We start from the raw sequence: 16,591 nt of genomic DNA on the forward strand, positions 1-16,591 counted from the left end.
TATGTTAGATGGGTGCAGCTGTTGTATAGGGCCCCAGTGGCGAGCGTGGTCACGAATGGACGGGGATCTGCATATTTTCGGCTCCATAGAGGGACAAGGCAGGGATGCCCTCTGTCCCCATTATTGTTTGCACTGGCGATTGAGCCCCTGGCGATAGCGTTGAGGGGTTCCAAGAAGTGGAGGGGAGTACTTAGGGGAGGAGAAGAGCACCGGGTATCTTTGTATGCGGACGATTTGCTACTATACGTGGTGGACCCGGCGGAGGGGATGCCAGAAATAATGCGGATACTTGGGGAGTTTGGGGATTTTTCAGGGTATAAATTGAACATGGGGAAAAGTGAGTTGTTTGTGATGCATCCAGGGGAGCAGAGTAGAGAAATAGAGGACCTACCGTTGAGGAAGGTAACAAGGGACTTTCGTTACCTGGGGATCCAGATAGCTAAGAATTGGGGCACATTGCATAGGTTAAATTTAACGCGGTTGGTGGAACAGATGGAGGAGGATTTCAAGAGATGGGATATGGTATCCCTGTCAATGGCAGGGAGGGTGCAGGCGGTTAAGATGGTGGTCCTCCCGAGATTCCTCTTTGTGTTTCAGTGCCTCCTGGTGGTGATCACGAAGGCTTTTTTTTAAAAGGATTGAAAAGAGTATCATGGGTTTTGTGTGGGCCGGGAAGACCCCGAGAGTGAGGAAGGGATTCTTACAGCGTAGCAGGGATAGGGGGGGGCTGGCACTACCGAGCCTAAGTGAGTATTATTGGGCCGCTAATATTTCAATGGTGAGTAAGTGGATGGGAGAGGAGGAGGGAGCGGCGTGGAAGAGATTAGAGAGGGCGTCCTGTAGGGGGACTAGCCTACAGGCTATGGTGACAGCCCCATTGCCGTTCTCACCGAGGAACTACACCACAAGCCCGGTGGTGGTGGCTACACTGAAGATTTGGGGACAGTGGAGACGGCATAGGGGAAAGACTGGAGCCTTAGGGGGGTCCCCGATAAGAAACAACCATAGGTTTGCCCCGGGGGGAATGGATGGGGGATATGGAATGTGGCAAAGAGCAGGAATAACGCAACTGAAAGATCTGTTTGTGGATGGGAAGTTCGCGAGTCTGGGAGCGCTGACCGAGAAATATGGGTTGCCCCAAGGGAATGCATTCAGGTATATGCAACTGAGGGCTTTTGCGAGGCAACAGGTGAGGGAATTCCCGCAGCTCCCGACACAAGAGGTGCAGGACAGAGTGATCTCAAAGACATGGGTGGGGGATGGTAAGGTGTCAGATATATATAGGGAAATGAGGGACGAAGGGGAGACTATGGTAGATGAACTAAAAGGGAAATGGGAAGAAGAGCTGGGGGAGGAGATCGAGGAGGGGCTGTGGGCAGATGCCCTAAGCAGGGTAAACTCGTCGTCCTCGTGTGCCAGGCTAAGCCTGATTCAGTTTAAGGTATTACACAGGGCACATATGACTGGAGCACGGCTCAGTAAATTTTTTGGGGTGGAGGATAGGTGTGCGAGGTGCTCGAGAAGCCCAGCGAATCATACCCATATGTTTTGGTCATGCCCGGCACTACAGGGGTTTTGGATGGGGGTGACAAAGGTGCTTTCAAAAGTAGTAGGAGTCCGGGTCGAACCAAGCTGGGGGTTGGCTATATTTGGGGTTGCACAAGAGCCGGGAGTGCAGGAGGCGAGAGAGGCCGATGTTTTGGCCTTTGCGTCCCTAGTAGCCCGGCGCAGGATATTGCTAATGTGGAAAGAAGCCAAGCCCCCGGGGGTGGAGACCTGGATAAATGACATGGCGGGGTTTATAAAGCTAGAGCGGATTAAGTTCGTCCTAAGGGGGTCGGCTCAAGGGTTCACCAGGCGGTGGCAACCGTTCGTCGAATACTTCGCAGATAGACGGAATGGGAAAATGAAGGCAGCAGCAGCAGCAGCAGCCCAGGATCGGGGGGGGGGGGGGGGGGGGAGAGGGAGGGGGGGGGGGGGGGGAGAGGAGGAACCAGAAGGACTCTCAGGGTTGTTAATATATACTGTATAGTATGTATAGGTCGTTGCTACAGATAATTATATATTGGACTGTTAAATTATATTTTTGGAGAGTGTTACTTGTGACAAGGCAGTTGCCAATTAGGGCTAGTTTTCATTTTTGTTATTTATTATTTATTCATTTTTTGTTTATAAAATAGGTCATTGTTATTTGTGTTGTTATAATATTGTGTAAAGGATGCACAATGTACTGTGTTGGTTGACCAAAAATTTTCAATAAAATATTTAATAAAAAAAAAAATTAACGAATTTTCAAGCCCAGAATCTGACGCGAGATCCCACCATTCTGGTCAGTAGGACAGGTGCTGCCGGAGCCACCCGCCACTGTACTTACTCTGACAATGGGAGAATTCCATCCAATATCTTTTGAGATTTGAGACAGAAATCCCCAAGCCTTCATTTCAGTTCTTAAAATTCAGCCAAAATTCTCCCACAGGTTTTGCACGTTACTGGGAAAATTCGTAACTGCAGCAACAGAACACAGGGGGCCGGATAATATGGGGGGAGTGGACGGTTTTCCCCTCCCTCAGAAGTAAAGTTGGAGAGGAGCCGGCTCGCTGGACAACAGTCTGCCCTGCAGCCATAATGTGCTGGGGTGGACTAAATAGGCTGCTAGCAGGAGCTACCCCTCACTGGAGAGGAGGTCTTTCCCTCGGGAGCTGCTGGCCAATCCAATTGGCCTGCAACTCCAGCATTCCTGGCAGTGCCAAAAGCGCACCCGGGATTGCAAGCTGGCCTAAGAAGGCAGGCTAATGTTCCCACAATAAGGGGAGTCCTGGAGGGTCTTGGGCAGGGAGAGTTTGGGCAGGTTAGGGAGGAGGTGGAGGTGGGAGTGTGAGGGGGGGGAGGGTTTGGTGCCTTTCATAGAGCAGGCAAGTAGAAAGAAAGACAGTGTATATCTTAAGGAGGGTTGCCCACTGACATACCACCCCCTTCCTTTTAAGAAGTTCTTCAAAACAATGCCCTGCCCATTCCTGCCTATCTGCTTACACCAACCGTATTATTGTGCGGGCAGCATATTATTGGGGTCACTTGGTTTGTTCACAAGCTCAATTAGCCCTTAATTATATTTAAAAATATGATGGGAGGGCTGCTGATTTCTGCACCTACCCACACACTCATGGCGCTCGTCCCTCCCCCGCCCATATTATTGGGGTGAGCGTGGAGGGGGTTGGCATTTATGCTATTTTAAGTGCCTCCCTGCCCAGGATCTGCAAGGCCCCATAAGCACTATGACTCAGACATCCAGCCATGGAGCAGACTCCTTTTCATCAATGCTGTCATATGTAATTCAAGAATTTGAGTTCCTGACTTCTTTGATAAATTTTGAATTAATTATACTCAGCTAAAAAGAATATTATAACCATCTTATAGGGAAGTGGGATGTCATTGGGCCAGCACAGGAGCACAGTGGTTAGCACAGTTGCTTCACAGCGCCAGGGTCTCCCGGCTTGGGTCACTGTCTGTGCAGAGTCTGCATGTTCTACCCGTGTCTGCGTGGCTTTCCTCCGGGTGCTCCGGTTTCCTCCCACAGTCCAAAGAAGTTCAGGTTAGTTGAATTGGCTATGGTAAATTGACCCTTAGTGTCCAAAAAAGGTTCGTTGAGGTTACGGGGATAGGGTGGAGGTGTGGGCTTAGGTAGGGTGCTCTTTCAGGGCCCGGTGCAGACTCGATGGGTCGAATGGCCTTCTTCTGCACTGTAGATTCTATGATTCTTTCGGTTCTTCAGTGTACAACATATCAATATTTTAAAATTCCCTTATTAAGATTATCTTAATGACAAAGGAAACAATTCCTCTTTTTCTAACTTTTCCAGCTTCCAAACCCGTAAACTCCACCACGGAGAAGCACAAAGTCATGGGAACACCACCACCTTCCACAAGTTACCCACAAAGCCATTCCTCGTCCTGACTTGGCAATATCGCTGTTCCTTCACTAGTCATTGGGTCAAAATCCTGGAACTCCCTTGCTAACAGCATAGTAAGTTTACCTACACCAGATGAACTTCAGCAGTTACAGAAAGTGCTTTACCACTTTCAGAGCAATTAGGGATGAGTAATAAATCTGGCCTGGCCAGCAATGCCGACATTCAAGAATAAATTTTAAAAAGCTCTTATTTTCATGGATGTGGGCATCATTGGTTAGGCCAGCATTTACTGCACATCTCTAGTTGCCCTTCAGAAGACGGTGGTGAGTTGCCATCTTGAACCGCTGCAGTCCCTGGTGTGTAGGTACACCACGTCCTGCTATGGATGGAGTTCCAGAATTTTGACCCCGTGACGGTGAAGGAACGGCGATATATTTCCAAGTCAGGGTGGGAGTGACTTTGAGGGGGCCTCCAGGTGGTAAAGTTCCCAGGTATTTGCTGCTCTTGTCCTTCTAGATGGTGGTGGGTATAGGTGCGGTCTAAGGAACCTTGGCGGGTTACTGCAGTGCACCTTGTAGATGGTACACATGGCTGCTACTGTTCGTCGGTGGTGGAGGAATGTTTGTGGAAGGGAGATAATCAAGCAGGGTGCTTTGTCTTGGATGTGTTCAGCTTCTTGAATGTTGTTGGAACTGCACTCATCCAGACAGGTTGAGAGTTTTCCATTAAATTCCTGACTTGGGCCCTGTAGATGGTGTATAGGCTTTGGGGGTGTCAGGAGGCGAGTTACCTGCCGTAGGGTTCCTAATCTTTGACCTGACCCGGTAGCCACAGTATTAATATGGCTAGTCCAGTTCAGTTTCTGATCAATGGTAACCCCCAGGATTTTGATTGTGGGGGATTCAGCGATAATAATGCCATTGAATGTCGAGGGATGATGGTTAGATCCTCTCTTGTCAATGATGGTCATTGCCTGGCACTTGAGTGGCATGAACGCAACTTGCCACTTGTCAGCCTAAGTCTGGATATTGTCCAGATCTTGTTGCATTTGGACATCAACTGCTTCATTATCTGAGGACTCGTGAATGATGCTGAACATTGTGCTTCTGAGAACATCCCCACTTCCGTCTTTATGATGGAAGAGAGACCATTGATGAAGCAGCTGAAGATGGTTGGGTCGAGGAAGAACTCCTGCATTGATGTCCTGGAGCTGAAATGATTTGACCTCCAACAACCACAATCATTTTCTTTTGTGCCAAGTATGACTCTAACCAGCGGAGAATTTTCCCCGATTCCCATTGACTCCAGTTTTGCTCCTTGATGCTTTACTCGGTCAAATTGACAAGGACAGTCACTCTGACCTCATCTCTGGCATTCAGCACTTTTGTCCATGTTTGAACCAAGGCTGTAATGAGGTCAGGAGCTGAGTGACCCTGGCGGAGCCAAACTGAGCGTCCGTGAGCAGGTTATTGCTGAGTAAGTGCCGCTTGATAGCACTGTTAGTGACTCCTTCCATCACTTTGCTGATGATGGAGAGCCGATTAATGTGGCGGTAATTGGTTGGGTTGGATCTGTCCTTTTTCTGGTGTACAGGACACACCTGGGCAATTTCCCACATTGCCGGGTAGATGCCAGTGTTGTAGCTGTACTGGAACAGCTTGGTTAGGGGTGCAGTAAGTTCTGGAGCACAGGTTTCAATGTTGTTGCTGGAATATTGTCAGGGCCCATTGCCTTTGCAGTATCCAGTGCTTTCAGCCATTTCTTGATATCGCGTGGAGTGAATCGTATTGGCTGAAGACTGACAGCTGTGGGGCTGGATTCTCTGCCCCGCCTCGCCACATTTCTGCCCCGACTCGCCAGCGGGATTCTCCGTTACGCCGGCCGGTCAATGGGGTTTCCCATTGTGGGGCAGCCCCACGCCGTCGGGAAACCCCCTGGCGCGTCAAAACGGAGAATCCCGCCCCCAATGTCTCCAGAGGAGAACGCGATGGATCATCCACTTTCATATTTAACTGCCCCTCCTGAGATTCTCCCATCAAATATTTAAGCAGAGCACAAACATCGAACGTTGGTCCCACTGCTTTCCATCTTCTCTGTCAAAGGCAGTAAATTAGAAGGAAACAGGCAATGATCATCTTCCCAATCCATCCAACAGATCAGGGACAAGGTTGAAAACCAAAAGAAATGTATTAATCTCTAGAGGGAGGTCAATGGCCCTAAAAGAAGAAAAGTCACATTACAAAAACAGGTCAGACTACACATAGGCAGGAATGATCGCTCAATCTAACAGGAGAGCCAAACTCATGTATGTTCATTAAAACCGGCGTTGGTTCCTTGCTCCCCCAGACAGATTTTCTGATTTCTTCAGAAGGTACTGCCTCTTACCAGGATGTCTCACAGCTGCTGTCAGCTCTCCTGTATCTCAACCAAATGATATACATTAACAGGCCATCCACCCATGGAGGTTATCAGTGTTCAGCCTGGCCTTGACCATCTGACATCAACACAGTGCACCACATGGATTATTGACCCACCCACCCTCTCCTTAGCTATAATTCATTACAAATAGGTCACAGCACTAATAATAATATTATTATTAATGCTGTGACCTATTTGTAATGAATGATAAACTGTGAGAAAAAGAGGCAGGAACATGGTGCAAATCCAGTTCAAGTAGTGAGTTCAGTGAATAGTTAGTGACAAAATCACTTCACCAGTAACTTCATCATTAATAATTCTTAGTAATAATACTTGCCCAAGGTGCACTGCTCTTTTAAAAATTGAATAACAAGTCAGTAACTCAGCAGACGTCCCTGTTCATTTTATCCAATTAAGGGCAATTTAGCGTGGCCAATCCTGCACATCTTTGGGTTGTGGGGGCGAAACCCACGCAGGCACAGGGAGAATGTGCAAACTCCACACGGACAGTGACCCAGGGCCGGGATCGGCGCTGTGAGGCTGCAGGGCTAACCCACTGCGCCACCGTGCTGCCCCGACATCCCTTTTTAACAATCATTCCATTAAATGACAGATGGGCTTCACACCCAACTATGCTTCCAAAAATACTTTTAATTGGGAAAAGGCATAAACAAGGCTGGTTCAACTTACCTCTACTAATATACATTTGGTTCGCGATTGCAACTTTCTTCTGTTGAAACTCCAGCAAACGAATCACATTGTCTGACAGTAAATATCGCTTCACTGTAGGTAGAACATGGACACAGATTTAAGTTAAAAAAAATTTTTTTTAATAAATATATTTTATTCAAGATTTTTTGGCCAAACAGAACAGTACGTAGTGTTTCTTTTAAACAACAATAAAGCAATATAAATAACAGTGGCCAGTTTTAAACAAATAAATAAATAATATATGAACAGAAACAAAAACCAAACTAAATGGCAACTGCCTTGTCAAAAATAAATACTCTCCAAAGATACAATCCAACAGTTCAATATACATTACCTAAAACAAGTGCCTTTACATACACAATAACATCCCTGAGAGTCCGTCCGATTCCCCACTCCCCCCTCCCCCCCGCCCCCCGGGTTGCTGCTGTTGTCTTCTTCTTTTCCATTCCTTCTATCTTTCTGTGAGGTAGTCGACGAACGGTTGCTACCGCCTGGTGAACCCTTGAGCCGAACCCCTTAGTGCGAACTTAATCCGTTCTAACTTTATAAACCCTGCCATGTCGTTTATCCACGTCTCCACACCCAGGGGTTTGGCTTCCTTCCACATTAACAATATCCTGCGCCGGGCTACTAGGGACGCAAAGGCCAAAACATCAGCCTCTCTCGCCTCCTGCACTCCCGGCTCTTCTGCAACCCCAAATATAGCCAACCCCCAGCTTGGTTCGACCTGGACCCCCACCACCTTCGAAAGCACCTTTGCCACCCCCACCCAAAACCCCTGTAGTGCCTGGCATGACCAGAACATGTGGGTGTGATTCGCTGGGCTTCTCGAGCATCTCGCACACCTATCCTCTATCCCAAAAAATTTACTGAGCCGTGCTCCAGTCATATGCGCCCTGTGTAACATCTTAAATTGTATCAGGCTTAGCCTGGCACACGAGGATGATGAATTTACCCTACGTAGGGCATCAGCCCACAGCCCCTCCTCAATCTCCTCCCCCAGCTCTTCTTCCCATTTCCCTTTCAGCTCATCGACCATAATCTCCCCCTCGTCCCTCATTTCCCTATATATGTCTGACACCTTACCATCCCCCACCCATGTCTCTGAGATCACTCTATCCTGCACCTCCTGCGTCGGGAGCTGCGGGAATTCCCTCACGTGTTGCCTCGCAAAAGCCCTCAGTTGCATATACCGAAATGCGTTCCCTTGGGGCAACCCATATTTTTCCGTCAGCGCTCCCAGACTCGCAAACGTCCCATCTACGAACAGATCTCTCAATTGTGCTACCCCTGCTCTTTGCCATGCTCCAAATCCCCCATCCATTCTCCCCGGAACAAACCTATGGTTATTTCTTATCGGGGACCGCACCAAGGCTCCAGTCTTTCCCCCATGCCGTCCCCACTGCCCCCAAATTTTCAATGTAGCCACCACCACCGGGCTTGTGGTGTATTTCTTCGGTGAGAACGGCAACGGTGCCGTCACCATAGCTTGTAGGCTAGTCCCCCTGCAGGACGCCCTCTCCAATCTCTTCCACACCCCTCCCTCCTCTTCTCCCATCCACTTACACACCATTGAAATATTGGCGGCCCAGTAGTACTCACTTAGGCTCGGTAGTGCCAGCCCCCCCCCTGTCCCTACTGCGCTGCAAAAATCCCCTCCTCACTCTCGGGGTCTTCCCGGCCCACACAAAACACATAATACTCTTCTCGATTCTTTTGAAAAAAGCCTTAGTGACCACCACCGGGAGGCACTGACACACATAAAGGAATCTCGGGAGGACCACCATTTTAACCGCCTGCACCCTACCTGCCAGTGACAGGGACACCATGTCCCATCGCTTAAACTCCTCCTCCATCTGTTCCACCAACCGCGTTAAATTAAGCCTATGTAATGTACCCCAATTCTTGGCTATCTGGATCCCCAAGTACCGAAAGTCCCTTGTTACCTTCCTCAACGGTAAATCCTCTATTTCTCTGCTCTGCTCCCCTGGATGCACCACAACCAACTCACTTTTCCCCATGTTCAATTTATACCCTGAAAAATCCCCAAACTCCCCAAGTATCCGCATTATCTCAGCCATCCGCCACATATAGCAACAAATCATCCGCATACAGAGATACCCGGTGTTCTTCTCCTCCCCTGAGTACTCCCGTTCACTTCATGGAACCCCTCAATGCTATGGCCAGGGGCTCAATCGCCAGTGCAAACAATAACGGGGACAGAGGACATCTCTGCCTCGTCCCTCTATGGAGCCGAAAATAATCAGACCCCCGTCCATTCGTGACCACGCTCGCCATCGGGGCCCTATACAGCAACTGTACCCATCTGATATACCCATCTCCAAAGCCAAATCTCCTCAGCACCTCCCACAAATAATCCCACTCCACTCTATCAAATGCTTTCTCGCCACCACTATCTCCACTTCCCCCTCTGGTGGGGGCATCATCATTACCCCTAGCAGCCTCCGTATATTTGTATTCAGCTGTCTCCCCTTCACAAACCCAGTTTGGTCCTCATGAACCACCCCCGGGACACAATCCTCTATCCTCGTTGCCATTACCTTGGCCAGAATCTTAGCGTCCACATTCAGGAGGGAAATAGGCCTATAGGACCCGCGTTGCAGCGGGTCTTTTTCCTTCTATAGGAGGAGCGATATCGTTGCCTCTGACATAGTCGGGGGCAGCTGCCCCCTTTCCCTCGCCTCATTAAAGGTTCTCATCAGTAGCGGGGCCAGCAAGTCCATATATTTCCTATAGAATTCAACTGGGAATCCGTCTGGTCCCGGGGCCTTCCCCGCCTGCATGCTCCCAATCCCTTTCACTACTTCCTCCGTCTCAATCTGTGCTCCCAGTCCCGCCCTCTCCTGCTCCTCCACCTTAGGAAATTCCAGCTGATCCAGAAAGCACATCATTCTCTCCTTCCCATCCGGGGGCTGAGCTTCATACAATCTTTCATAAAATGCCTTGAACACTCCATTCACTCTCTCCGCTCCTCGCTTCATCTCTCCCTCCTCATCTCTCACCCCCCCTATCTCCCTCGCTGCTCCCCTTTTCCTCAGTTGGTGGGCCAGCAACATGCTCGCCTTCTCCCCATATTCGTACTGTACACCCTGTGCCTTCCTCCATTGTGCCTCTGCATTACCCGTAGTCAACAAGTCAAATTCTACATGTTGCCTTTGCCTTTCCCTGTACAGTCCCTCCTCCGGTGCCTCCGCATATTGTCTGTCCACCCTCAGAAGTTCTTTCAACAACCGCTCCCTTTCCCTACCCTCCTGCTTTCCTTTATGTGCCCTAATAGATATCAGCTCCCCTCTAACCACTGCCTTCAGCGCCTCCCAGACCACTCCCACCTGGACCTCCCCATTATCATTGAGTTCCAAGTACCTTTCAATACACCCCCTCACCCTTAAACACACCCCCTCATCTGCCAATAATCCCATGTCCATTCTCCAGGGTGGACGCTGTTCTTTTTCCTCCCCTATCTCCAGGTCCACCCAATGTGGAGCGTGATCCGAAATAGCTATAGCCGTGTACTCCGTCCCCGTCACCTTCGGGATCAGTGCCCTTCCCAAAACAAAAAAGTCTATCCGTGAATAAACTTTGTGGACATAGGAGAAAAACGAAAACTCCTTACTCCTAGGTCTACTAAATCTCCAGGGGTCTACTCCTCCCATCTGCTCCATAAAGTCCTTAAGCACCCTAGCTGCAGCCGGCCTCCTTCCGGTCCTGGACCTCGATCTGTCCAGTCCTGGGTCCAGCACCGTATTAAAATCTCCACCCATTACCAACTTCCCCACCTCTAGGTCCGGGATACGTCCTAACATACACCTCATAAAGTTGGCATCATCCCAGTTCGGGGCATATAAGTTCACTAAGACCACCGCCTCCCCTTGCAATTTGCCACTCACCATCACGTATCTGCCCCCACTATCCGCCACTATGGTCTTTGCCTCAAACATTACCCGCTTCCCCACTAGTATAGCCACCCCCGTTTTTTGCATCTAGCCCCGAATGAAACACCTGCCCCACCCATCCTTTGCGTAGTCTGACCTGGTCTATCAGTTTCAGATGAGTCTCCTGCAGCATAACCACATCTGCCTTAAGTTTCTTTAGGTGTGCGAGTACCCGTGCCCTCTTTATCGGCCCGTTCAGCCCTCTCACATTCCACGTGATCAGCCGGGTGGGGGGCTCTTTACCCCCCCCCTTGTCGACTAGCCATCTCCTTTTTCAATCCAGCTCCTCACCCGGTTCCCACGTAGCCGTATCTCCCCCCAACGGCGCCCTCCCGCCCCGACCACCCCACCCCATACCAGCTCCCCCTTCTCCCCAGCAGCAGCAACCCAGTTAACCCCCCCCCCCAGCTAGATCCCTCGCTAGCGTAATTGCACCCCCACATTGCTCCCAGAAGTCAGAAAACTCTGGCTGACCTCGGCTTCCCCCCGTGACCTCGGCTCCCACTGTGCGAGGCCCCCTGCTTCCCTGTTCCCGCCATGATTACCATAGCGCGGGAACAAAGCCCGCACTTCCCATTTGGCCCCGACCCCAATGGCCGGCGCCCCCAGCTCCTCATCCTCCCTCCCCCCCCTCCCCCACGACATGGGGAAGAGAGAAAAGTTACAGGGTCGCAGGATTAACAACTTGGGAAATCATCTCTTCCCCCTTTTCCCCCCCTCTTCACCCCACATATTCGCCCCACCACTTTGTCCCAAACGTTCTTTTTCTAGCCCGCTTATTCCAGTTTTTCCTCGACCATAAATGTCCACGCCTCTTCTGCCGTTTCAAAGTAGTGGTGTTTCCCTTGATGTGTGACCCACAGTCTTGCCGGCTGCAGCATTCCAAATTTAACCTTCCTTTTGTGCAGCCCGCCTTGGCCCGATTAAAGCTTGCCCTCCTTCTCGCCACCTCCGCACTCTAATCTTGATATACGCGGATCACCGCGTTCTCCCACCTACTGCTCCGGGTTTTCTTTGCCCATCTGAGGACCATCTCTCTGTCCTTATAATCGGAGAAATCTCACCACTATGGCTCGAGGAATTTCTCCAGCCCTCGGTCTTCGCGCCATAACTCGATAGGCTCCCTCCACCTCCAACGGGCCCGTCGGGGCCTCCGATCCCATTAACGAGTGCAGCATCGTGCTCACATATGCCCCGACGTCCGCCCCTTCTGGAAGACCAAGAATCCTTAAATTCTTCCTCCTCGCATTATTCTCCAGAACCTCCAGCCTTTCCGCACACCTTTTGTGTTGTGCCTCGTGCATCTCTGTCTTCACCACCAGGCCCTGTATGTCGTCCTCATTCTCAGCAGCCTTTGCCTTCACGACCCAAAGCTCCTGCTCCTGGGTCTTTTGCTCCTCCTTTAGCCCTTCAATCGCCTGTAATATCGGGGCCAACAGCTCCTTCTTCATCTCCTTTTTAAGTTCTTCCACGCAACGCCGCAGGAACTCTTGTTGGTCAGGGCCCCATATTAAACTGCCTCCTTCCGACGCCATCTTGCTTTGTGCTTGCCTTCCTTGCCGCTGCTCTAGAGGATCCACCGCAATCCGGCCACTTTCCTCTCCTTTTTCCATCCGTGTCCAGGGGGGATTCCCTTCTGGTTTGCCGCACAGTGTTTTTAGCCGTTACAATTGCCGTTGGGGCTCCTATTAAGAGCCCAAAAGTCCTTTCCACCGGGAGCTGCCGAAACGTGCGACTTAGCTGGTCATCGCCGCACCTGGAAACTCACAGATTTAAGTTTGAGGGCAGCACAAGTGGATAGCACTGTGGCTTCACAGCGCCAGGGTCCCAGGTTCGATTCCCTGCTGGGTCACAGTCTGTGCGGAGACTGCACGTTCTCCCCGTGTGTGCGTGGGTTTCCTCCGGGTGCTCCGGTTTCCTCCCACAGTCCAAAGACGTGCAGGTTAGGTGGATTGGCCATGATAAATTGCCCTTAAGGTTAGGAGGGGTTATTGGGTTACGGGGATAGGGTGGAAGTGAGGGCTTAAGTGGGTCGGTGCAGACTCGATGGGCCGAATGGCCTCCTTCTGCACTGTATGTTCTATGTTCTAAAAGGATACACTGCTGGCCATTACAAGTCATGTTGCATCATTAAACTGCCCCTGTAATTTTGGAAAACCATGTTACAATACAGACCGTATCTCACTCAGTTTGTGCCCATAACGCCTGAGCCGCAGTTCTTAACATTCCCAATGTTCATTGCCCCGAGACAGGATAATATCAATGGCACATATACGTTAAAAATAAATCTTCTGTTTACTTTTCAAACTGTACTATATTCTGAAGTAATGTCAAATTTGTGAAAAGCTCAACTCCAGTAGCTCAGAAAAATATTTAACAGTTTGGTGACCCTAACAAGGTGAATGGATGGCTTCTTGCTGTGTAATACCCTTCAGCTAATAAACCATTGAGCATTACTAGAATCACAGGAACCTAATTAAAAGAATCACCTGCCGTGTTCCTGTCCCTTCAACACGAGCACTTTTAATCTATTATATCTGGCGTGAATTTTCTCTTTCCATCTTATTCCGCAATTGATGCCCAAGCTTCTAGTCCATCAGATCAACCTCCCCTCAACCCTGTTCGCACTGCGATCCTTATCATCCAACTACATTGCCTGACCACCCCCCTCCCCATGCTAGCTGACGGTGACAATTGAGGCACAACAGCCATTCCATTGAAAATCACCGTCTTCAGCCCTCTCAAATTAATCCCATCCCAAAACATTCCATCCTCGCCAACTAATGCACAGCATAAAACATCCCATTTCACTGCAAGCTCAACACATTTACTGACATCTCCCAGGCCTCTGCCCAGCTCTCTTTAAGCACCTTGGTGGAATTCTTCCACCTCCACCCTTCTTACAGCACTACAATGACTCCAAATGACATCCTCGGTCATTACGGTCACGGTGCATTATCCCCCCTTGTCCTCGAGTTATTTGCACAGTCACAGATGTCCATGCCGGCTTCTTCTCCACTGTCCGTGGGGCTGCCTCTGCAGGTTAGCGTGCCAACCATGGCTCAGTTGGCACCATACTCACCCGATTGTGGGTTCAAGCCGCATTCCAGGTCTTAAGCACAACAATCTAGGCTGACACTCCAGTGCAGAATCGAAAGAGTGCTGCAATGTCGCAGGTGTCATCTCTCGGATAAGATGTAAAATCGAGGTGGAGTTTTCTCTCCGAGGTGTATGCAAAATATCCATTTTATTTAAAAAAAAAACAGCAGGCAAATTATCTCTAATGTCCTGGCCAATAATTATTCCTCAAACAACATCAAAATTGCTGTTTGTAGGAGCTTGCTGTGCATAAATTGACTACTGTGTTTCCCATGTTAAAACAGTGATTACAGCTCAAATAAAAAGTACTTAATTGACTCTGCTTTGCGATATCTCAGGTCATGAAAGGCGCTATATAATTGAAGAACTTTTTTTTTCTTTATTTGCTTCATATTCTGTCCTGTCATCTGAACAGTCAGCAACACGAAACATTAACTTTTTAGATAATAAGATATAGCAGAATGAGACCATTCGGCCCATCGCTTCTGCTATTCAATCACGGCTGATACCTTCTCCCCATAACCCCTGATCCCCTTATTAATCAAGAACCTATTTATCTGTCTAAATGACACTCAGTGATTTGGCATCAACAGTCTTCTGTGGCAATCATTTCCACAGATTCAACACCCTTTGACTGAAAAGATTCCTCATCTCAGTTTTAAAGAATCGTCCCTTCAGTCTGAGGCTGTGCCCTTGGGTTCTTGTTTCTCCTAGTAGTGGAAACACCCCCTTCACGTCTACTTTATCGAGGCCTCTCAGTATTCTGTAAGTTTCAATGAGATCCCCCCACCCCCGCCCCCATCCTTCTAAACTCCATCGTTTACAGACCCAGAGTCCTCAACCGTTCCTCATACGACAAGCTCTTCATTCCGGGGATAATTCTTCTGAACCTCCTCTGGGCCAGCACCATCCTTCCTTTGATACTCCAAATGGGGTCTGTCCAGAGGCTGAGAAAGCCTCAACAGTCTTGTATTTTAGCTCTCTCGACATGAATGCGAACATTGCATTTGCCTTCCTAACTGCCAACTGAACCTGCATATGGGTCACAGAATCATAGAATTTACAGTGCAGAAGGAGGCCATTTGGCCCATGTCTGAACTGGCCCTTGAAAAGAGCACCCTACTTAAGATCCCACCTCCACCCCATCCCAGTAACCTCACCTAACCTTTTTGGACACGGAGGGCAATTTAGCATGGCCAATCCACCTAACCTGCACATCTTTGGACTGTGGGTGGAAACCGGAGCACCTGGAGGAAGCCCAGGCAGACACAGGAAGAATGTGCAGACTCCGCACAGACAGTGACCCAAGTTGGGAATTGAACCTGGGACCCTGGAGCTGTGAAGCAACTGTGCTAACCACTGCGCTACCCCTTACACCAGTCATTACACCAGTCGCACTTTTTAGTAGCTTCCAAACCAAATCTCAGATTTTCCTAGTCCGATGGCCATCTGCCCAGCAAGAAGTCTTACAACACCAGGTTAAAGTCCAACAGGTTTCATTCAAATCACTAGCTTTCGGAGCACTGCTCCTTCCTCAGGTGAATGAAGAGGTGGGTTCCAGAAACATATATATATAGACAAAGACAAAGATGCAAGATGATACTTTGAATGCGAGCATTTGCAGATAATTAAGTCTTTACAGATCCAGAGAGTGGGGTAACCCCAGGTTAAAGAGGTGTGAATTGTCTCAAGCCAGGACAGCTGGTAGGATTTTGCAAGCCCAGGCCAGATGTTGGGGGGGGGTGTGACTGTAGTGCGACATGAATCCAAGATCCCCGTTGAGGCCATACTCACGTGGGCGGAACTTGGCTATAAGTTTCTGCTTGGCGATTCTGCGTTGTCGCGCATCCTGAAGGCCGCCTTGGAGAACGCTGACCCGAAGATCAGAGGCTGAATGCCCTTGACGGCTGAAGTGTTCCCTGACTGGAAGGGAATATTCCTGTTTGGCGATTGTCGCGCGATGTCCGTTCATCCGTTGTCGCAGCGTCTGCGGTCTCACCAATATACCACGCTTCGGTACATTGTTTCCTGCAGCGTATGAGGTAGACAACATTGGCCGAGTCACAGGAGTATGTACCGCGTACCTGGTGGGTGGTGTTCTCACGTGTAATGGTGGTACCCATTTCGATGTTCTGGCACGTCTTGCAGAGATTGCCATGGCAGGGTTGTGTGGTGTCGTGGTCGCTGTTCTGAAGGCTGGGTAGTTTGCTGCAAACAATGATTTGTTTGAGGTTGCGCGGTTGTTTGAAGGCCATGGGTGGTCTAGTTGAACTAGGAACATTCCTCGTCACAATGGACGTCTCGGCACTCTACACCAGCATCCCCCATGATAGCGGTATTGCTGCAACAGCCTCAAACTCAACATCGACAACTGCCAATCTCCAGACGCAATTCTGCAACTCATCCGCTTCATTCTGGATCACATCTTCACCTTTGACAACACGTTCTACATCCAGACACACGGAACAGCCATGGGGACCAAATCCGCACCTCTATATGCCAA

The 16,591-nt window shown here is 49.5% G+C and overlaps 1 protein-coding gene across 3 annotated transcripts in view; it reads right to left on the bottom strand.

Moving 5' to 3' along the window:
- Positions 1-16,591, bottom strand: part of ptcd2 (pentatricopeptide repeat domain 2) — a 68,038-nt gene that overhangs the window by 44,775 nt on the left and 6,672 nt on the right. For all 3 annotated transcript variants that reach the window (XR_011949033.1, XM_072516142.1, XM_072516143.1), the window contains exon 2: positions 7,016-7,108. Coding sequence is in view for 2 of the 3 variants with exons in the window: in XM_072516142.1 (XP_072372243.1) it covers positions 7,016-7,108 (93 nt within the window). In the remaining variant the exon portion in view is untranslated. The remainder of the gene's footprint in view (positions 1-7,015; positions 7,109-16,591) is intronic.

This window comes from Scyliorhinus torazame, chromosome 9 (genome assembly GCF_047496885.1).
Source record: "Scyliorhinus torazame isolate Kashiwa2021f chromosome 9, sScyTor2.1, whole genome shotgun sequence".
Lineage (NCBI taxonomy): Eukaryota > Metazoa > Chordata > Chondrichthyes > Carcharhiniformes > Scyliorhinidae > Scyliorhinus > Scyliorhinus torazame.